The sequence below is a fragment of the Hevea brasiliensis genome, chromosome 12 (genome assembly GCF_030052815.1).
Source record: "Hevea brasiliensis isolate MT/VB/25A 57/8 chromosome 12, ASM3005281v1, whole genome shotgun sequence".
Classification (NCBI taxonomy): Eukaryota; Viridiplantae; Streptophyta; class Magnoliopsida; order Malpighiales; family Euphorbiaceae; genus Hevea; species Hevea brasiliensis.
Window position 1 is genome coordinate 10,069,568 of NC_079504.1, and position 24,606 is coordinate 10,094,173.

Genomic DNA, 24,606 nt, shown 5'->3' on the forward strand with positions numbered 1-24,606 from the left:
AGCCCTATAACTAGAAAGGATTAAGTTGGAAGGGTCAGTCAAAAAGAACAGATAAGAGAAAAAGAAAACAGAAAAAGTTATTGGTCAAGTTACAGAAAGTAGTTTGGGGAAGAGAAAACATTTTGGAGGATCTAGCTCACGCGAATCGGGTAAAGGTAGATCTTCTAGACAGAAACCACCCCAATCCGATCAGTAAACTCAGCAGACACATAGAAATACGCTGTCGAATCGACTTTATGAGAATTGTGGTAAACCACAAAGTGGAGTATGTTATAGAGCTATAGGAGCATGTTTTAATTATGGAGGGACTGGTTATTTTGCTAAGGATTGTATAAGTCCACGCCGCTTTAGATCATTTACTACGTCAAAAGGATCAGCCCAAGTTTCTACCCCGAAGAGTTCACCATCAGTTAGTAGAGGCAGAGGCAGAGGCAGAGGTAGGGGTAGTACACCTGGAAGTCAGAGTACTGTGAATCAGCCAAAACAAGGTAATACTCCAGCTATAGTATATACTATGCAGCAGAGGGAAGAGGATGAGACTTCTGACATTATTGTTGGTACTTTCTCAATTTTTAACTAAGATATATATGTATTGGTTGACCCGAGGTCTGCACACGTTTTTGTTAGTGCCAGCTTTACTTGCCTTCTTGCTGTCCCTTGTATAAAAATCAATTTTGATATGTTAGTGACTAGTCTTTTTAAAATTAATTTTGGAAGAGTTTATTAGCAAAAGATATCTCCTAGAATACGATAAATTATTGAATATCGATATATAAAAGAGTTATGAAAGTAAAAATTTGAATAGTTGGTTCAGATGTAACAAAGAAATGTTACAAAAATTAGCAAGATTGTTGACTAGAATGGTCAAAGAACCCATGATTAGAGAAATAGTTCTAATATGACCACAATGGTCATACAATAAGGAAATATGAATTGAAATATTAGACAGAATGATAGTAAGAGAAGATTAGTGTTATACAAACAAATTAAACGTTCTTACATAAATTTAAAGGAAAGAAGATTATACGATTATGTAGAAAGGAGAAAAACTAAGTTCTCACTCCATAGGACCACACAAGGTCCTAGAAAGAGTGGATTCGTTAGCACACATAATTGCTTACCTCTAAAAAGTGAAATGAATTTAAATTCAACGTATGATGGGGAAACTCATAAAGATCTTAGAACATGAGGTGAAGCAGCTGAGAAATAAATGTATACATTTGGTTAAGGTGTTATGGACCATTATTTAGATTATGAAGCTACATGAAAATATATGAAATATATGATAAAACAAACATATGACTATTTTAGGATGGATGTTGGAAAAAATTTCGCTGACGAAATTTCTTTTAAGGGGAGGAGAATTGTAACACCCCTATATGCATAGCCTGATATATTGCACTGTTCCAGTGACTGGTGTCGGTCTGGATAATTAAGAGGATTATAACTATGTTTAAGACACCTAGAAAAGCCCTGAATGGCAATAAATAGTGAGTACCATATAGTTAAGTCTAAGTAAGAAATACAAAGCATAAAAAGTTAAATAAGCCAAGGGTCACAGCGATGGGTGACCTTCTCGGGAAGTAATTGCGAGGTCAATCGTAACCCGAATTTTGAATTGGAAAATATGACGCCGCGGTCCTTAGGACTATTGCGAGCATAGTGGAAAAGAGAAAATCACAGAAAAGAATTGTTAAGTAGGTCAAATAATTAGGTCAGGAATCCGAAAGAAATATCGAACAATTTGCAAACTGAATCGAACCGGCGAGGGGCAATTTGGTCAATTCACCCCTAAAGCTGACTCCTGACCTAACTGTCCAATAAAATCGGAGAAACGAAAATTTTGGAATCGAGAATTAAATTAAAAAACTAATGAAAAAATAAATGAAAATAGAAAAAGAGAAAAGAAAAGTTATTATGAAAATTACCTTTTTGCTGTTATGATGTGATTTGTATGAAAATTATGATGGTGTTGCCTTTCACTCTTTAGGATGCATTAGCTTTAGATAGCTATAGAGATTATACTTAAAATTGATATTTTACTCTCTGAGTCGAACACTCACTTTTGTTCACCCTATTTTTTCAGGCTACAGAAGGAGACTTTTTTCAGAATAACCTGCTTTTTTTCTTGCAGGTTATCAATAATTACTTAATTGTATTATTATTCTCTAAATTTTTAATTTAGAATTCTGTATGTACTAGCAGTAGCATTGATCTTGTCAGGGACTGTATAAATTTAAGTTTTTGTATTAATAAATGAAAATTTTTTATAATTTTTAAATAGTTTGTAAATGATGTAATAGGGTTGAGTTGGGCTCTCCTAATTTTAGTTTCTGATAATTATTGGATTAAGTTGGCCCAAAATAAAATTATAATAGTTTAATTTAAATTATTTTTTATGCATGTTAGGCCTAAATTATGGGCTTGGTCATGAGTTTGTGAACAATAAGGCTTACTACGGGTCTCGAAGGTTTTATGCCGGCCCAGATCCTAGTGCCAGTCTGGCCCATAAGTTGGATCGTGATAGGCTGGCCTAGCTCACCTAAACAATTACACTACAAATTTATCAATATTTGCTTAAAGCAAAACTTTAAAGAATTAAGGATATCCTAAGTTTTGCTGAAAATCCGGCTGAGTTTTTCCTATACTTAGGATTTACCCAACTTGCAAAATGATTCAAATAACATTTCTAAATCACATATCCCATATACACATCTTATCAACATCATATGACCCCTCCTGGGCCATCCAAAACAGGCAATACTTACAAAATTTAAAAATTACTTTTTAGTCCATAAAACTAACATTGTACAAAAAATCCTTCAAATGAGCTCTAAAATTTCTAAAATTTTTCCCCGTAATTCTTAACAATATTACAAAGCTAATGCAAAAGGAATTGAAATTTTTTAACTACCAACAAATATTTTATGGATTTTTATTCTAAATCCAGCGCTAATTAATTGAAAAAACTTAGAGTTCGGGTTTACCTATGCAATTCTGATGCTTGGAATGCATCGGGGGCGTTTGAAAATGATGGGCTAGACTATAAGTTCGACCCAATTTCGAAGCAACTTCGGCAGCTTGTCTGTCCGGCAAGAAATTGCATATTTGGGCGACGATCAAATTTCAGCGAAACAAAAGTATCTACGCGAAGTCCACAACATTAGAGATTAGAATAAAATTATTACAAAATTAAATAAGCTCATTTGAAGCTCGAAAAAACACTGCAAAGTCCGTGGGACCCATCAAATTTTTAGTGTCAAAAAATTTTGAAATTTATATTACCATGAAACTCTTGTAGAGTAGAGCATGCTAGTACTCTTAGAATTTTAGTGGGATTTTCGGTTTGGGAGAAATTTAGCCTAAGAATCAAAATGGGCTAAAACTTTTCGGGCTAAAATTAAACAATCAGCTTAATGAAAATTTATGATTTTGATGTCTATGGGAAGCTTTCGAGAAGTATAAGGTGTTTGAGATAAGACCTGGTCTGATTGATGACCGGATCGGTCGAATTTTGGCCGGAAAGCTCAAAATTTTGACTTGCAAGAGGGAGGAGATTTGGCGTGATTTTTTGGCCAGCTGGGGCATGGGGCAGAGGTGGGGAAGGTTGCTGGTGGTGCACCGGTGACTGGGGAGGGGAGGGGTGGCAGTTGGCTGGCAAGGGGAGGAGAGAGGAGAGAGAAAATGGGAGGTGTTGGGGGCGCACAAGGGAGGGAAAAAAAAGGAGAAAATGGACCGGTTCGATTCCGCCGATCTAATTTAATACAGTTCAATTCGATCAGTCAAGTTCATGATACAAAAAATTGAATTTTTACTCTGTCTTAGGACTCAAAATGAGATATGAAAATTTTAAAAAAATTTCAAAAAACTCAGAAAAATTTATTGAGTCTAAATATGATTTTTAATTTATTACGTGGTCTTTAAATTAATTTTTAAAAATAAATAAAATTTATTATCTTAAGAAAATTAAATCCGACTTTAAAAATCCAAAAATTTTCAAATAAATTTTTATAATATTTAATATAATAAAATATTATAATTTACATATAAAATAATGACATTAAAATTTCGGGGTGTTGCGCCTCTGCAAAGGTGGATGTCAATAGCTTTATTTTGATGGTCCTTGAAGATCAAATGGCTATCTAGAATAAGGTTTCAATTGTTAGTTTGGAAAAGGCATGTTAGCTTGATCTCAAAGGTAAAAACCTTGATCTTTTTACCTTTTTCGGCTGCCTGTGTAGCTCCAAGGTTGGAAGTTCGACGGTGCTACTCCTTTGTGGTTTCATCCCTAAAATTTCTGGTGATAAGGAGTTGTGGTCTCTATTTGTTGGGCCTCTTGATTTTGTTTAGATTATAAGGAGGCATTATGTTTGATGTAATTGTTCTCAGCATTGCCCTTTGGGTCTTGTTGTACATTGATATTCGTGATATGGTTGCCCTTTTCGGCCTCTAATGGTTCTCTACAGCGACTTTCCAGCAAGAGGTTTCAGTCTCTTCCTCAACATGTTTCTGAGTATTTGGCTCTGGATCCCTATGCTCTTTTAATGGCGGGGTTCAATTTTGTGCTTATGGATTTGATTGTATTGTTTAGTTTTGGCTTCCACCGAAACCCTCTTGTAATCCCTCAAATTTTAATGAAATTCTAAATTTCATGGTAAAAAAAAAATATTTGCGAAATAATAATAATAATAATAATAATAATGTCCATGTTTGATTTGGCCTGTTATGTAATGACTAGGAACAGGAATGGGTTGAGTATATATGGAAATTACTATATTTGAATTTAAATTTAAACTTGACTTTGATTAATGTTTTCACAACCTAATTAAAATTTATTCTTAACTACTCGAGTCTTTCTTAAATTTAATTATTATTACTTTAAAATATCCGAGTCCGTTTAATTTTATATATTTTAATTAATATTATATATAAAAATATTTTTATTAGTAATTTATATTTTAAAATTTAATAATTTCATAAAATATTTAAATATTATTTATTTTATAAATATTATTATAAAAATATATAATTTTTTATATTTAATTAAATATTTACATAAAGGAGTTTTGATAACATATACTCAACAAGTAAAATTTAAATCCAACTTGAACCCGTAACGAGTGTTATTTTTAGATATTAAATTCATTTCAAATCTAATTATATATTATCAAAATTCATTTTATTAAAATTTAATAAAATTTAAACCCTCTTCTCACTCGTTATCAATCGTTAAAAGAACTTCAATTTGGTTGCCCATTTTAATGGATATAATGGGATTTGGAACATTTGCTCGGATCTCTCAATTATGACAGTTCACAAGCCGATTTAAAATTAAAATTGGATTGAGATTCATTGAATTAAATTTGAGGTCAAAATTGATTAACATTTTTGAGATTGGATTAACTCGAAACCATGAATTAAAAGGCCAGTTTCGATCATTTCTTAACTCTAAACTGAAATAATAAATTTAATTTGGTGATTTAATTCGATTTAAATTCAAGGTTATAGCAAACACAATACTTGGACACACAATGGGTTTAGCCCAAACATTGCCCAAGAATTCCGAATTTAACCTTCTATCCCCAAATAAATTAGCCCATATCCACCACCCAAGAAATCCCATTTTCAGGCATCAATATGATTTCCTATCAGGCAAACGTATGGGTATGCCTCATCATCATAGAACTCTCACAGAGAAAATGGAACCAACTCATTTTGAAGAAATGAAATTAGGTTGCAGGAAATACAGAGACATTACCATCTCTCACCACGTGATTTAGCAATGCCTCCCCTATCACAAATTTGAGTTGGTTCGATTTGATCAAACCCCACAAAATCTGAAGCAGCTTCCCACCATATCGTGAGAAAATGATTTGTCAAAATAATACACAAGATAACCCACCCAACTAATTCAACTTGTAACGCAGATATTGTCTCCAAATTGGTTAGGGTGGGGTTCTCTCTTACATTATCTCCACTTTAATGTCTAATCTTCCAAGACAATTGCATGTTGTCATAAACTTTAAAAGTGAACATTATAGTTTAAATAAAAAATTTACACGAGAACTAGAGAGTCCTTTATGTCACCCACTCCAGGGCCTAAGAACATATGAGGGTGTCCCATTTTCAGAAAAGTGTCCATATATGGATGGATTGGGCTTGAGTGATACCCATATGACTGGATACTGTACCCAAAAATATTTATGACGATAACCACTCAGATATTTCCGATTTAGCATGATTGGCTTGCTTTTTTTATTTATCTTAACTTTTTTCACCAAATTATAATTTATTTCCGATTTTTGCAATATATATATATATGAAAATTAGAGTTTACATATAAGTTTATAAATGAATACTACATATTTTAGTAATTAACTTAAAAATATAATATTCATCAGCCAATTGTCATTATCTTTTACTAATTTGCATAAGTTAATTGGTAAATTGGTAAAAAATGACACTTGGAAAAAAATATTGTTTAATTGATATGTTGTATGATAAAAAATATTAATTAATTAATAAGTAAATAATCAGTTAAAAAAATTAATAAGTAAATAAGAATACAGAGATAATAATTATTTAAAATTCATTTGAGTGAGTTTATTCATTTTATTTTTAAAATTTAAATTAAAAAAATATTGAATATTGATTATGTTTTTTTTATTCGATAATATGTATATATAAATTAATTAAAAAATATAAATAATATATTATTTATTAAATTTTAAAATTTAATAAAATTTATTAATACTAAAAAATGAATTCTTTTCCTACTTTTGTTAGATATTGAATATAATACCTATTATAATACTTATTAAAATCTCTCTCTTTTCACTCATTGATCTTGGTAATTTAATTGTTTTTTATATAATTATATTTTTAATTATTTATTATTATTTTTTTAAAATCTTAATATTTATGTTTGATAAATTGTTTATCAAATCTTATATATTTATGTGCATAAATATATATTGTGTTTTAAAAAATAAATATTCCTATAAAAGATTTAGAGTTTGAAATCATTTAATATTTAGAAAATATAAAAATCATAACTAGCTTCTATTCACAATTTAAAAATAATATATTAATCAACTTATTTATTTATCTATGCTTAAAATAAAATTATAATTAATTAAAAATTTATCATTAATTAAATTTTATGATACAATTTTAAAAATATAAAAATACATATAAATTTATATTATTAAAATAATAAATAATCTATACAACGCATTATTAAAATGACTAGTTTTAACTTAAATTGAATAATTGATAATAATTTTATCTAGTTGATTAAAATTAAAATTTCCATATTATCTAGTTAATCAAAATTAGACTTAGAATTATTAACTTTTTTTTCTATCATTAGGCCTAAAAAATGATTAATTTCCAGAGTTTTCCAAACCCAAAAAATATGAAAATTGATATCATCAAACACAATAGTATGTGAACGATACTTATATAAATGTGTGGGGGATTGTCTGGTGGGCATTTTGAATGATTAAAAGGAATCAAATTAGGTGTAAGTGAGGGACCAAATGTAGTGTAGGGCCAAATTTCATTAAAGAAGCAGGCGAAGGACACATAATGGGGCGGGCTATATAAGATCTAACTTCATCATAAAAAATAAAAAATAAATAAATAAATAAATAAATCACTTCTAGCAATGGTCTCCACATCCCACTTTCCCATATATTATCAACTTGGCTTTCTCTCTGTTTCTTTCATCCATTACGCGCCATAGATCCTTTCTATTGTGTGCTACTGTTTGTCCACAGTATAGGCCATTTCAGTCCTTGATTTCTCTGTTACCATTTTCTATATCCACACATAAACCTCTGGACATTTGGTCTCTTCCATTTTTCACTTCGATTCCAACCTAGGACAGGACTTTTTTATACCACCAACTTTACTGTTATCTCCTACTCCTTATCTACTCCCTTTCCCCCCAAAACACCCACGTCCCTTATCCCTCCGAGCCAAAAATTAAAATTTATGACAAAATTGGGCATCTACTTCAAGCATAAAAACTTGTAAATTTTATAGTTAAGGCTCTCGCGTATTAGTTTATTTGATACAATATCAAATTCTGTGATTAATTTTCAAAAAATTAAATTAGAATTACTGGAGATTAGTTTAATTAAAAATAGAGGATAAAGAATGAAGCATTGCACAAAAATTTATTTAATAAAATGGAATTATTATTATTATTATTGTTGTTGTTGAGTACCTCTTTTAAAATTTGGGCAACATAATTAGGGTTACAATGCAATGTCTAGTCCTGTTTAGGTGGTTGAAAAATAATAGATATGCTTACACTGCACATATGGGGTTATCAATGGCTTAGTGTATATGCATATAATTTTAATTAAGATTAAACGTGAGATCTTATAGTTTTAGAGATGATTTCAATACTACTGAATTAAAGTTTGTTATTTATTTTTTTTTTAATAATTCCATTTTATCTATTAAAAATTATGATAAATATAACAAAGATAAGAACCATGAAACCATGACATCAATAAATTAACAAGCAAGGCAAGAGTTCACACCAACTTTCATTCATTCTTTTTGCCACTTTTTGCTGGGCCACCATCTTCTAGTTTCCAAGTGTTAGGTTTATAAGTTTTCTTTTTTTTTAAGAGAAAATTTTACATTTCATTAATAAGAATAATAAAATAAATAAAAAATAATGTAGAATAGCCTTCCAAGTTGTTATTGGTTATTTTTGATCTTGGACAACCAAAGAAATCTTACCCAACGCTATCCTTTCTTTTGGAAATTTGTTACCTCTATGACCCATAAAAAATATAAAACCACCAACCATTAATGGAGGAATAGGCCGCACTATCAAGCTCCATTGATAAAAAACATTATCCATACCCGAGTCTTAAACCAAAAGAAATCAATAATTCACGTTATATTTCAAATTGCTAAATAGATCATTCAAATATTAAAAAAAAAAAAACTCACTAAAGAGAGAAAAATAAAACCTAAATAATGAGAAATAGGACCCTAATTTTGAGGAGAGAACCTCAGATTTATTCCTAAAAGATACAAATTTAAGAAAAGAATTCAAATATATTCTAAACAAATATAGATTTGAGAAAATATTAAAAAAATAATAAAAAATAATAAAAGAAAAAGAAAATCGATTTAGATATAGCTTCAGATGAAAAATTCACCGATAACTGTCCAAAAAAGAGATCTGAAAGAGAAAAGAAAAGAAAGAGAAAAGAGGAGAAATGAGGAGAAAAAGAAAACAGTATAATAAGGTTTATAAGTTGCCCATTATTAATTGTATAATTTTTAAAATATATATATATATATACAAAAAAAACATTTTAAATAATCAACAACATGCTACTAATCGGAAGACATAATTACTTTTATTTAAAGTTTTTAAATATTATTCATAATATTGATGGCATATATTTAATTAATGTAATTGAGTTTAATTTTTTTGGCTTAGGGTTTTGATTGTTTCTAAGAGATTAGATCCCAAAATTTTTAATATTTTTTTTAAATTAAAAAAAAAAAAAGAAAGAAAAGAGGAAGAAGATAAGGTAGCCATATTTGCAACCACCATAAAAGCTCATTATTTGAACTGACCTCTCCACATGTCCAGTTAATCATAGAAAAGAAGAAAAGGGAAAGTGGGGGCAGCCAAAATATACATACATGCATGACTTGGTTGGTGGGTTTTCAAGTCCCATGCATGGAATTATTCATCAATCATCCTTCCAATATGAAGAAGAAAATAATCTTCCATCTTAAAAAAAGAAAACAATTAATCTTAGTTTGTAGTTGAGAATTGAATGTGGGGTGACAGACCCAGACCCTATCACTTGAAAAGTATATACAATTAATAAATATACTTATCTTTGGGACACTATAATTAAGATTTTTTTTTTCTAATCTTAATTTGGCTGGACGAAACTATATATACAAGCAATCCAATTAATATGGGGAATGGGTTGTCCCCCTCGTAGCAAACCTTATGTTGGGTATGATTTTGGCTTTTGGACGACATATGGCCGCAACCCATTTAAGAATTGGAGACCATGCAAGTCATTGGTCCTTATCTGTGTCATTATGTGCAAGCTTGGAAAATATTGTCCTCCAATATTAATTGGGTGTTTGGTAAGTGTTTCTCTTGGAACATGTTTGGTTTCTTTCTTATCCTAATCCCAAGTCTAAGTGCTTGTGTGGTTCAAAACTTGACCTAGCTAGGTAACTTGGCTCCTTCTTTTCTTAAAGAAGAGAATGGGGCTAGCTAGGGTTAAAATATGTATTTGCACCAATAGCTAGCATGCATGATGTTGCCATCACTTCATTCAGGTCGAAAATATGGCCAAAGTATTTAAAATATTATTAGAAAACATGAAAAAATAAAATAAAATAATAATGAAAAGCAAGCCAAAGTGAAATCAATCAATGATGAAAGTTGGTTTGGTGGCTGTGGGAGGTAGTTTTCAACCCAATAAAAATGAAAGGACAATTTGTAGCTGTAGCCGCTTCCAATTGCACATGAATAGTCTCTGTCTATCCTTCTTTTAACCATAATGTGTAGTCCTTCCCACGGATGTAAAATTACATATTCTGATTGGGATTTATTTATGCTAAAAACAGAGATAGAGGAAACCTAAGCCTGTTGAATGTTACATTGGCATGCCTCCATTCCATGGTGGGAAAACAGGACACTCGGCTTCCCTTCCATCTAGGATTTTTTGACGTTAGCCAACACATTTATTATGACTTAACTATCTATCCACACGTGAATGCACATGCTTAAGCTTGTACACAACTATCACCTATCATTTTCATCATCCATAATTGAAATTTAAAAATCTTTTTCTTCCTTTTTAATTATTTTATTTTTTAAAAAATGACTAATTAAATATAATTAAAAAAAATGTAATGGGGGTAATAATCTTTTTATTTTCTTAACTTTATTATAATCGTAAAAATTCATTATATTATTGATCGATAAATATAGGATTTGGAATTTGGTAAATAAGGTTTGAGTGATGTTGATGCTTTTGAGGCGAGTGGGATTTTATCAATTTACCACCAAAGTAGCATTATGTCCCTCCTCCTCTGCTTCTGCAAGTACAAGTCTCTTTCGGGATTTGTGCTTGGTCCACTGCTGCTTCTTCTTTCCCTGTTTGGTTGCTGAGAAACTGTTGAGAAAATTTGAAGAATTAGAGTTAGTTTTTGCAATTTCACATAATCTATTGGCTCTGGTTTAGCCATAACCTACGGCACACCTAAAACCTAGACAAGGAGTCTTTTGTATTAGCCCTTTAAATCGGCAGATGAGATATGCAACAATTATGTAAAAGGAGGAAGAAAGAAGAAAAAAAAAAAGGATAAATAAAAGGATGCTGGTTTTGGACTCATATAGAATGAATTATGAATTTTTTTTATTTATTTTAATGGATTAAATGACAGAAAAATCTTAATTTTTAAAAAATATGTAATAAATATTTTTAATTAATTTATTAATAAAAAGATGATATTTTTTAGAAAATATAAATATTATTAATTTTAATTATATTTCAAGTACTTTATCGAAAATTAAATAATGTGTATATTTTGTTAAAAAAAATATCATACTAATTAATTTTTAATTTTTTATAAACATGTTATATTAAATTAAAATTAAAAAAGTAAATTATACCATTAAAATATAATTTGTGTACCAAATAAATAAAATTGACAAACTGGAAATAAAATTAATGCACTAAGTCTACTTCCTACGTGTCAAAGTCAAGTCGTGTATCGCGTGCCGCATAACCGTGGGGATCACAACTTGAGAGTAGGTGTGGCAGAGAAATCCTGAAGATTCCAGTCACGCAAAATCAAAGAGAGGACGTAAGGGTCAGGCATTTTAATTATTCATAATGGAATTCTAACAGTAAAATCAGCTGAAACAAATCCTATCCAAGATCTCTAGCGAGCTTCTTCTACTTTCTCATCTTCTTTAAATAAGTTTTGGCAAAGCATTTGGCTTTACAGTTCCCTCCAAAAATCAATCCTTTTTATAGAGAGCTGCTTCTGATTCCCTTGCTATAAGAGCCAAACTTTTTAAGACAAAATGTTATCCTTCCTTGCGCGTTCCCTTCATGGGCATCAGGAGGAAACTACGGAGCACATTCTCTTCTTCTGTCTCCAAGCTAGAGCATTCTCTGCCTGTTCCTCAGAGCTCGATATTTCATCCCCTGCAGCACTTGTGTGCTCCTTCCCCTAGCTGCTTGAAGTTTAATGTGGACGCGTCTTTTGTGGCCGGCAAGAATTGCTTGTGTCACAAGAGACTATAATGCTACTTTGGTGGATGGGTTTCACTGCAGGACACCCTGTTTCTGTCCCTTGGCAGCAGAAGCTCAAGCGCTACAAGCTGTTATTTAGCTTCCACAAAAGGGGTAGAGCAAGCTATTTTTGAGACTGATTCCCTGGTGTTTGCCCAGATGCTTAATTTACCCTTCTGATAGGCTGCAAAATCAATTGAATCCATGTTGTGTCAGCTAGGCTGAGTTACAAACCCACCATCCCCCCACTCTCCCCCACCAGCTGCAAGTGTCATTGGATCGGGATGTTTCTTCTTTCGTTTGATGAAATGATCTTCGAGTAAGGGAAAAAATTCTTAAATAGAGTTAGATAGATTTAGCCTACCACATTATTTATAAATTATATTAATAATTATTAAATATTAAAATAATAATAAATTTGTTAATTATTTTTAAATTTTAAATTATTTGATAAAACATTACTGAATTAATTCATAGATACATTATAAAATAACACTATTGTGCTGTGTGAGGTAAAAAAATATTTTTAAATATTAAAAATATTTAATTATTTTACAATAAAATATATTAAATTTTAATTATAAATTAATTTTTAATACCTTTATTTAATATATTTTTTTTAAAAAATAACAATGTCAATCAGTAGCTAAATCTGCACCGAGCATTAGAGAAAATCAGAAGAAAGTGATTATCAATGGTAGATCCAAGGCAAATGAGAGATGGCTCCACATATCGCAGTCATATTGATAAAGACCCGGGCTTTGGGTCTAAGTAAACAGACAATACAAGGTCCCAAAAGCGAGCAACCACCATAGATGGGTCAAAAAGGCCAATAAAAAAAAAAAAAAAAAAAACACCTAACCGTAGGTGTATATTTGACCCCATCACTTTGACCTCTCCAGTTAAAAACCATTTGTTCCATTCCCAACAAAACCCATTGTGTAATTTACCAAATTGCCCTCAATTTCTCCAATAACCAAAGAATAACAGTAGAAACGGGATAATTTCTCATACGAATATTCCTTTCCAAAAACAAGTAAAAATACAAAGATCAATAAAGAAATAGAGAGATGGTAAACAAAGCAAAGCAAGAACAAGAAACATCAGCGCATCTTTCTCATGCTTTCTCTGCTTTTCATGTTTTAACTCTTCTGCCCAGTGCCTCCCTTTCACTGTAAAAAGCAATGCAATGACCCCATTTCTATACAACTGAGCTGTCCATTTATATACGACTGTTAAAAGGACAGGAAGAGAAAGAGATAGAGAGAAATCCCATGGGGTGATTCAAACATTTTTTTCTTTTCGAAAGTCTCAAAAAAAAAATCACGAAATTTTATAAACCATCCATCTCTTTTTGTGTATTAAGCTGTACACTTTCTTATTCCAAGTCTCCTCCGATTTTGAATCTTCTCTCTGGGAAACATTTTCCCTGTTCCCTATACCCATCTTTCAAATCTTCACAATTCATAACCCTTGGTTACCACAAAAAAATATTTCCCTAAATATTTTTAAGAAAGACGGAAATTAGAATCCAAGTTTCCATCCTCCCCCTACCCCAAAATGTGCAAGTACTTTCCCCTTCATCACTGCGGCTGGTCTTCAAAATTCAGCCAGGTACACCATCATCAAAAACCCGCTGCGAGCTCTCCCACCACATCTGCAGTGGCTTGATCAAATTATTCGCTCAATCTATTACCAAGAACAGTGCAGTTCCATAACTTCTGCCCTTAAAAAGGGTGCATTCAGATTCAAGCAAATTCACTTTCTTTTCTTGTAAAAGACAAGGTTCTACTTGCAACTTCATTCCTGTTGCTACCTGTCTTCTATAAATATTCTCCCAATGAAATCCCTGAATCTCTTTGAGTAGAGTTTTGGATCCACTGCCGAAATTGAGGATGGATCAGCTTGTAAAGATTTGTAGGCATGCTCTAACTTCTTGCTAATATCATAGTCTTGTAAGATATCGATGATCCCAAAATAAAGGACTACTTCATATACCTCACCACTTCTAGAAGGGGTCAAATAGCTAATCCCACCAGGGGTGTACTGATCAAAATCACTCCTCCGAGCCATCCGTTCTGCTCTTGCTGGCATGTTTGCTCCCAATCTTATCAGAGATTTCCTGCAAAACCCACATTTATTTTCAATGACCTCAGTATTTACAGCCCATCCACAATTATAACTAAAATTTTAATTTTCAGGAAGTTGGTACACTTCAATACAAATTGATAGAAATCATAACACAAATCATCAAAAATCATAATGGGAACCATTGATAATAAAGGAACAAATAAAATACTGATGAATATGATCATAGTTTGCCAGCCGCATGTATCATATGAAATAAACATAATTTACGCCCTCCACTGAAACTCAAACTCGTGTATATATATACTCAAAAATTCAGATCAGAGATGCATTCAGCAAAAAAATTGAAAATGAAGCCTTAGCTCTTATACAGTAAGGGATAGGACCACCTAGTATAAGCCCCACAAACAACTTTTGTCTCCAGAACGAGCCCCACAAATATATTGCACACAGCAGAAGCCACTTTCCATTATTCTATTGACAAAGATAAATTGCATGAAAAAATTATTGGCCGTCTGTAATGCCAAAACCAACAGTCAACCACATATTTTTGCAATTCATTTTAGCAATTATCAATTACATGAATATTTATTTGTCAAATACTGATTCAGCAGAAGCCCTTATCTCGTCTTTTTTATCCCCATTGAATCACATTTAGCTAACATTGTTGCTGCAGAAGTAACTAATGAGCCAAAACCAGAAGAAACAAGAAAAATACCGGCCAGATAAAATCCTATCTCTGTCCTGTAGCTCCGCCTCAAGGAAGCGGCAGCCACGCATGAACTTCTCATTTCGATAAGAATCTTTATTACCTGCATAAGATGTGCATTTAATCAGCATGATTATTGCTCGAAAAACTTGTCCAAAGACATTGGAATAATGATAATCCATTAAGGATAATACTTTATTGATTACCAGAGCGCAAAACAAATGGCGACAACCCCATTTTGTCGTAAGTATTATCATCACGGAAGTGAAGGCCAACCAAAAGACTGTAATCCATAATTTTCTCAGCTTCCAAAAATTCACAATCTCTATTAATTTGCCTGCACATTATCAACAGGCATGTCATGGAAAATTAAGGAGATACAAACTGCATCAGACAATGGAGACAAATGACAACCAGCAAAAATGATTAAATTTTTTTTTCACTTACTTGATAAGCTCCTGGTACCAATTTCGTTGAAGACGAAACACAAAATTGAGATCCAGGTCTTTAAGAGTCGTGGTTTCATCAATCTCACCCTCAGGCTTATCTGTTGTTCGGCCATGGGAGGATCCTTTTAGGTCAAATCTCCTATGTATTCTATACTCAGAGCAGAACAAATTGCCCATCACAATGAAACGGGTCTGAATTACAAGAATAACATGTGATCAGACATGTAAACAAGGTTTCAAACAAATAAAACAGTAGAAACTAAACATTCCACCGCATACCTTTTGCCCGCCAATTGGTTTAACACAATGCACACCAAAGAATTTTGTCACCAGTGAATTTTCATACCGACAAACATGCTGGTAATAACTGGGAAGCATCCTAATTAGCACCTAACCACAGATAAACAGAACTTCAGAACTGATGCAATTGCCCATGTTTCATTTCAAATATCTTATTTAGTTGAGAAAGCAAAATGGAAACCCAGACAAACATTTAACCGATTGCCACTTTATGCGCCATTGAAATAATTCCTTGCGTTCACAAACTTCAAATTTAATAAAACAGAAGTCAATAAAGTGGTGAACTAACCTTGACTTCTGATTTCTTTACTGTCTTGATCATAAATCTATCATCCTGAGTAAGGTAAAAGAAGCTTCCACTCTTCCCCGGAGACGACAGTTCTCTGAGGGCATCATTACCACATATGGCTAGCATATAATCAGCAGTATCAACTTGGAAAAGCTCCCTCAAATGTCTAAATCAGCAAGAAAAAAAGGGAAAGAAAAAGATTTAGGTTACCACCACAACATAAAATGGAAGGGAAAAAAAAAGCAGCATCCTTTTTATGCCAGCAGAAATGATGAACATTCAGATCCAATCGCATTACCTAAAAACTTGAAAACATACAAAAACATAGCACAAATTGTAAAAAAAGTTATAACTAAACATATATTAATATATACGATACCTAAAGACCATAGGACAATAGTCCTTCCACCGAAACTCCACGGATTGATGTGGAGGTGTAATCTTTGATCCTTCTGGTGGAAACCTAGTCCAGAACTTCTCCTTAGGATCAAAATCACTGGGCTTCAGGTCCCTCCGAATCTGGGCGTGCTTCCCAACAGAATACCTAAATACAATACTATTACAAAGTCAAACAAAATCTAGCTCCAAAATGCACACGCTCAATATAGAATTAACGGTACAAAAATCAGAGTCCAACATACAGATTAAAACCCAGAAACCCATACCACAAAAGCTAATAAAAATATTACCGGATACCCAATTGCAGATTAAGCATCAAATCGTAGTTCTTATGCCCCTTAGAAATCGTCTCTCCGGGCTTCTTCACCTCTCCACCATTAAAACAACACGACCCTCTTCGAAATTGCCTAATCCCATCCCGATCCAACCCCTCCCTATAAATCATAGAAGCCTCGACAGTATCAATAATATCACAAGTAATATCCCCAGCCTCACCATCACTCTCCCATATACAAATCCTCGGAAAATTCATGTTACTACCTCTGGCCCCATCCACCGACGACCTCTTCCTCGTCGCCGTTGCCGGCAAGGCCAAATCGTTCTCGCTCCCCTTCAAGCAATGTTCCTTGCTATTCCCAGAATAGAAAGCCCCATTCAATTCCTGAGCGATTATATCTTTATTACTGTTCCAGGTACCGACATAACAACTCCCATTTGGCCATGTAAAAATCCCATTTCCCTTTGGTACTCCATTTTCCCATTGCCCATCGTAGCGATTCCCATTTGCCCACATCAAAACCCCTCTCCCTGAAATGACACCGTTTTTCCATTCACCATCATACACATTCCCATTTTTCCACACGTATCTTCCTTTCCCATCTTGGAGATTCTTCTTCCACATTCCCTCGTAGAAATCCCCATTCGCGTACCGTTTCTGGCCAGGCCCATGTTTACGATCGGCGCTCCAGGAGCCACGGTAGGTGTCCCCGTCTGATCCGATAAATGTGCCGAACCCTTCCATCCGACCCGACTTGAATTCTCCTTCAAAGGTCGCACCTGACGGCCAAGAAAACTTCCCCTTACCCGATGCTTTTCCCCGACGCCACTCCCCCTCGTACATACACCCGTCAGTCCAGAGGTACTTCCCCGATCCGTGCGGCGCGTTTCCCGAGAATGACCCCATGTAAAGGTCACCGTTGGGGAGAAGCTTCTCCGCAGCAGTGGAGGAGCCGGTGTTGCCGGTATCAACTTCTGCGGCGGTGATGGTGTTGGTGGGCGTTACCCTGCGAGTGGCGGACTGGGATCGAGCACGGTTAACGACAATAGGTTGTTGCGGGACAGAAACTATCAGTGGAAGCGATTTTGAGTTATCCTTGTCTGCCACTAGAACTAGAACCTTATCTCCCTCTCCTGATTTCTTCTTCTTAGCACTGGAAACGACGTCACTCCGCTCATCAACAAGAAGTCCCCCACGCATTTTTGGCTCATAAAATACCCCCTTCTGATTTCTTCTTCTTCTCTCTGTCTCTCTCTCTGTGCTGTTTCTATAACTTCACTGCTGCATTTGCTGAGCTCCTATGTTTTGGGCGGTAGCAATGGAAAAGCCGGAGACGGATTAGGAAAGGGCATTTCCGTCGGAGGTTGGGTGTTTCTCTCTCTAGAAATTTCCCCTTTAGGTCTTTGTTTCTGGTTCCCTTTTTCTCTCTAAGCTTCACTTTCCTTCTCTCTTTAGTGCGTGTTTGGGGAAATAGGTGGGAATCCTACAAACACAAACAATACAAGCTGAACACTGTAGAGAGAGAAAAATATAAAAATTAGCAGTAATTATTACTAAACTGAAAAATTAAAAAGTAAAAATTACAAAGGAGATAAATATATCGAGAGCGGTGCAGTAGTAATGAGCCGGCTTTTGCCTAGGGAACGTTGCTGCTTCCTGTGCAAGTAAATACACGACAGCGCATACCCCCAGCTCAGATTTTATTTTTCTTTTTAATTTCTTATATTATTTTGACGAATATACCCTCCCTTTTTGTCTGTAATTAAATCTCTTGTCTATGCCTAAGTGGCAAAGACTGCAAGGAAACTAGAGTGGATCTTCAGCTTCTTCTCCTCCCCCTCTGGTTTTGTCGTGGCTTGACGGAATCGCCTAGGAAGGAAATGTATCGTCAGGTAATTTCCTCTTCAATTTTTCACTTTTGCCCTTCTTTTTTACTTTAATTACACCAACTGCCATTGTTTTTTCTTTATTTTTTCGTTGATTTCTTTTCTCCTGGTCCAGGTTTGACGATTCTCATTCTTTTGTGAACCCCCACTCTCCTCTTTTTTTTGGTTATTTATTAATTCCATAAATACAAAATAAATTACGTGTTTTAGGAAATAATTCAAGAGGTTATGTTTGGTAACAACGATTGACGAATCCTTAATTTTTTTAAAAAAACTGGAGAATCCAAATTATTTTCTGGTAGACATATAATGAAATACAACTGGACTTCTGGTAATAGCCTTAAAAAAATAATAATAAAAAAAGAGAATCTGCTATATTTGATGATGTGAGACACCTGCAGACACAATTATCCTCCCTTATGCAATAGTGTCAACTATGGAATATTATCTTTCTAGTTTCCAGTTATTCCTAGTAGAGATTAATATATAATTATGAGATTTCAAGGGTTGATCAGCAACACCCATGAATGATAAAGGGTCCTTGAAACCCATCTCAAATTATGAGATGCTTGTCCAACTGGAATTTTTGAGTATGGAACAGAATGAGAGAAGTGATAGAACATCATTTTCAACCCTAACTTTATTTTTTTCCTTTTCATTTTCATCCCTAACTTAGGATTGTTGTATTGAAATAGTAATTTTTGTAATTGGTTTAAACTTCAATCCAAAGTTATTTTACATATATTTACCTACCTTGCTTTGGACCAAAACCACAAAAATTGCAACAAGTTATGAATAAAATTCTCATTGGTTTGGATTAAAATGTCAAACGTCCTTTTTTTTATTTTTTCACCAGACAAATCAGAATGGTGAGCAACTGTGAACCAGACAAAATAGAATGCTCAAGCTTGCTAGTCATGATGTTTCTTGCTCTTTGTCCATCTCTTATTTTTTATGTCCTCCATTATCATCTAGAAAGCCAAATAAAAAACAATCTATAGTACGATTTACCCTTCAACACGAGATCCCCAGTGTCTATGCAATCTTCGCCATCGCTTGTTTATTGTTTTTTTCTTGTTCTTCCTTATATAAATAACACAAGTTGGCGTAAATACAAGAATAATGTTGAACAATAATCTTGTTAATTATCATTTTCTTTGGTGGGAGATGATCATGTTGGTCTCACAATGCATGTGAGATCATAAAATTCTGAATAAATTCACCTTTAACTCTCGTGACCCTTCCTCTGATTAATTCAGCTCTTAGCTTTGCATATGCTGTTTCGTGACCTTGTTCATCCTTCCAATCAATTCAGACGCCTACTTTCAACTACCTATTATTATTATTCTACATTTCGTCTTCATGGGCTCTTAATTATCCTTATTACTGACAATTTAATTATATAATTAATATTAAGCATTAGTAGCTGTGACTATTAATGATGAAAAGAGGACAAAAGGAAGAAGATGAAGAAATTCATTTTGTGGCAGTGATTATTAATTGTTTCCACCTGCATGGGGATTGTGCAGATATAATTAAGATTTTTATCTTTACCTTTATACACAATATGTCCTTGTTCATAATTCAAAGAAAATGAAAGAGCAGGAGCCTGCCTTATCTTCTAGCACTGTCTGAGGGATAAGCTCAGCATATAGAAACTCTAAAACTCATAAAAAAAAAAAAAAGAAAAAAAAAAGGAGAAAGATTTATTTTCTTAGTAGAACTGGACCAAACAATCACTCTGGAGATAGCAGGAGACAAACCAGAAACCCACAAACCCCATAACTCAAAGCAACAAATTCCAAAAATCTATTTGGATTTCCCTGTCATTAACATTGGTTTACCACAACAACAACACACACACACACATATTTGATGCATCTATCATCGGGCTACAAAGGGTTGCTGAAAAATTATAAATACTCTCAATTGTAACTATAATCATAATTAGTAATAAAAATAAAATTAGTTGGTGGCGTTGATACGATCTCCATGATTTAAGTCTATATAAACTTTGATTGTTGGTTGAAATTAAATTATATGTATATTCCATTCCAATGTATAATTAACGATTCAATAATAGCATTAGAAATCCTCTAAATCATTTTTGGCCATGCATTTTGATAGCCAATTTCAATGCATAACTCTTATTATTATTATTATTATTAATGAGATGGTGATATTCCATTATAAATATGAATATATGGGTTTGATTTTCTTTTTAATGTTTGATCTTATAATTAATTAATTTAGTTATCTTCCAAATTAAATTGGGAACGATCAAGCCAAACAGTTGCTTTTACGGTTGGAACGTGGCCTGAGCTGGCACGATCATGGACCCACGTTGTATTTCTGTTTGTTTTCTTTTTCACTTTAGTCGTCGGTCTATGGGTGGGGCACTGTTACGACGTCGTTTTCTTAACAGTTAGATGTGCCACTCTGTTCGCCACCTTAACAGTTACAAAGGGTCGTCATCGTCTTTCGCATGTATCCACGTGGAATTTTCAAAATGAGCCACGCATTCCTCTAAGTTGGATCCACGTGTTCTGTTCTTATATTATTTTAAATAATAAAAAAATTAAAATTTTAATTATTTTGAAATTAAAAGAATAAAAATATTTTAATTGTTTTTAATTTTTAATTTTAAGGTAAATTGAAAAAGAAGATAATTTTTTTTAAGTAGGAAATTGAAAAGTAAAAGCTTAAAGTAAGATTTTAGAATCAATTGTGAGTACAAATAGTTAGTGGGTAATCTTAGAATAAATAATTTTATTTTATTAGAATTTTCTAGAATAGATGATAAAATAAATTGGCAACTACATATCCAATAAGTAGTCAGCCATGGAATAAAGAAGAACATGTCAATGTCGAAATGTCAAATGTAAGAAGAAAATATTTGCATTATTAGGCCACAATCTTAGGCTAAAATTTTCATGGCGGGACTGATTTCAAAATAGAAAGCCTTGACAAGTAGAACAAAATGTCAAAACAAAGAGGAAAAAACAACATGAATGGAGGAGAGGGGGAAAACAGTACAAGTAATTCGGTGTTTCGGCCTCCGAGAACTACCCTTGTGACCGGCGTTCAGGGATCTACACGGTGGCCGGTGGGGTTTACACGCTCTAATTCCAGCAGACCCACCAACCCTGTGACCTATTTCTCACCAAATTACTGTGAGGGCAAAAAAAAAAAAAAATGGTCCAGTGGATTGTCCATTTGAATAAATAGCGTCCGATTTCCGTTGCTATCTAAGCACTTGCAGCTTTTAGTCTCTCGAATTGAAATTTTTACCAAAATTAAAATTTCAAAATTTTTTTTTATAAAAAAAATTAAAAGAATTCTCATGTTTCATGATATTTTGAATATAATTTTATGAAAATTTTTAATTTTATTTAAAATTTAAAATATAAATATGTGAGATGTATATATTTAATTTAATAAATAAATTTTTATATATATTTTATATTATCATAGATAAATTTAAGTAAGAAAATAATATATATATATATATATATATATATAATTTTTAAATTTTAGGATAACAATTTTGAATAGCACAAATAAACACATAACATGTGATATCTGTCAAATTTGTGAACATGTAGTTGTTTTGTTGCACCATTAGTTTTTCTTACAAAGAAAATCTGTATTTTTTTTTTTTTTTTTTGTCATCATAAGAATTCAGAAGCTCAGACGTTATTGGCTGTCGTTAATGGACCTGATATGCTCCCAAAAGATGATTTAAGGCTTGCAATCACTTAGCTTTAAGAGTAATGAAATGAAATGTAAGTACCACATATTATGCTGCTGAAAATATACCCCCCAGATGGACAGACAACTCACCATGTCTTATTTATGACATTTGGTTTCAAGCTGTTGAATATTCTCTGGCACTTCATTTTACATGCTGTTATTCATTACAATGATTTGCCATCTGCACCAAATTTGTCTATTGTGATATTTTAAATTTGAATTTTAATAAGAGTTAATTATATTAAAAAAAGTCTTTTAAAATTTTATATTGAGTGTAGAGTATATGTGTAATATTTATATTTGGTGAGAGATTTTGATAAAATTATATTATGATATTAAATTTTATTTTTAAGCATTGTATGTATGTATTCTATATTAAGAAGAAAAAAAAAAAACTTCGTGAGGGCTGAGTGATTTGAGTTGTCGGTGTGTGACGCTATGGTTGAGGTCTATGTTCGCATGGGCGTGTCCAGAGGCTTGTCTTTTGGGATCACACATAAAGTATTTGTGCGTAATACTTATATAATGTGTGCGCGTATATTATATTTGGAGAGAAAAAAAAAATATATATATATATTAAAAAAATTTTGCTTTTTTATTTTTTTATTACTTTATGAGTAATTTATTATGTAGTCTTTAAATTTTGAATTTATTATATTTTAAAAATTAAATGATTTAGTCCCTCATTTATATTTTTATCAAAATTAGAAGTTCTCTTCTTCAATATTGCTGTTAGTTTAAGTTGAAAGACAAATATTTAATTAAAAAAATTTATTATTTAATTTCAAAATTTTGATTGATATTATAATTTGATTTCTATATTTTAAAAATTAAACTATTTAGTTATTGATATAAATAATTAATTTATTTAGTAATAATTAATTTTAATTGAAAGAAAACATAAATTATGGATTAAATTGCTCAATTTTTAAAATATAAAAGTCAAATCATAATATTAATTAAATTTATGAATCAAATTTCTTCAATTAAATAAATGGCATATTTACCTTTTTAATTAAACTAAGTGTAATATTGAATAAAAAAATCTTTAATTTCAAAAAAAATATAATTAAGAGATTAAATTATTTAATTTAAATTAAATTATATTATTAATAAAAAAAAGCATAAAATGATAAATTTCCTTATTTTATTAAGAGGGTTTGAGGAGATACTAACTTTTGTTTGCTACTTCTGATCTGAATCTTCATCTTGAGATGTTCGTACTTGGAAGAGCATTCTCTTATTGTATTGTTTATTTAGCATACTCATGTGAAGCCTAGATTGAAAGGTTCATACGCCTCCAATTTTCTCTATCATCCACAAAGAAAGCTTTGTATTTTCTAATGGGAAATCATAGACTATTGAACAAAGCATGTCATGCAACTTGTCAAAAAAAGATTCAGGCCTGCAATTTTCTCCAATTAACCGCAGTGCAACTTAACTTACTTTCTATTCATTAATCTAAATTGCAACAGATTATTGATTTCATAATATGTTAAACTCATGAGGCAATAACCAAATGACCAAATAGTGAGTCAAAAAGGACAATGAATTGTCTGATCTCTCTGCAGCTAGCTCTCTGCTAGCTTGTAATGAAGTTCAGTAACTATATCTTCCAAGAAACATGTCAGGAAATTCTATCGACCAACTGTGATTCTGGCAAGACAAGGGAAAGATGGGAAACTTGGACGCATGAGATGACATTACAGGAAATTAAAATAAAAATTACAATTTTAGCACGATTTTCTAAATTTATCAATAATGCAAGAATTAATAAAAATTTTACAGTTAAAGTATTTGACCGGATAGACTTGACCCGATCAAGAATAATATTGACATGGCGGTTACGTGAGAGTTACCCTAAGCAGGCAAGGCAACCCAGTCAGCCGCTCTCTCATGAACTAGCTCTGCCTAATGAACCCAACAAACTCCGCTGTGCCCTACGCTACAAACCTAAATAGTAGAGGTATTTACATTGTCCAGGATAATTAATAGGTTATTCTGGAATTGGATTCTAGATATGCAAGAACAGTACGAGAGAAACTGAGGTTTAACCCAAGAGAAGAGAATGGTAGAAGGTGAACTGAAGGTTGTCTGTTGAATAAACTTCAACATGTTTATAATGGAAAATTACAAGGTTAG

General features: G+C 32.5%; 1 protein-coding gene across 1 annotated transcript; it reads right to left on the reverse strand.

Annotated features, from left to right (window-relative positions):
* Window positions 1-13,298: 13,298 nt before the first annotated feature.
* Window positions 13,299-18,463, reverse strand: LOC110647002 (phosphatidylinositol 4-phosphate 5-kinase 1). The gene is made up of 8 exons (XM_021800630.2): window positions 16,839-18,463; window positions 16,529-16,693; window positions 16,150-16,315; window positions 15,840-15,950; window positions 15,559-15,752; window positions 15,318-15,448; window positions 15,121-15,214; window positions 13,299-14,436 (listed from the first exon to the last, which is right to left on the reverse strand). Exons 1-8 carry the CDS (start codon window positions 18,023-18,025, stop codon window positions 14,127-14,129), a joined length of 2,358 nt encoding a protein of 785 aa, XP_021656322.2. The 5' UTR covers window positions 18,026-18,463; the 3' UTR covers window positions 13,299-14,126.
* Between the last annotated feature and the right edge of the window lie 6,143 nt (window positions 18,464-24,606).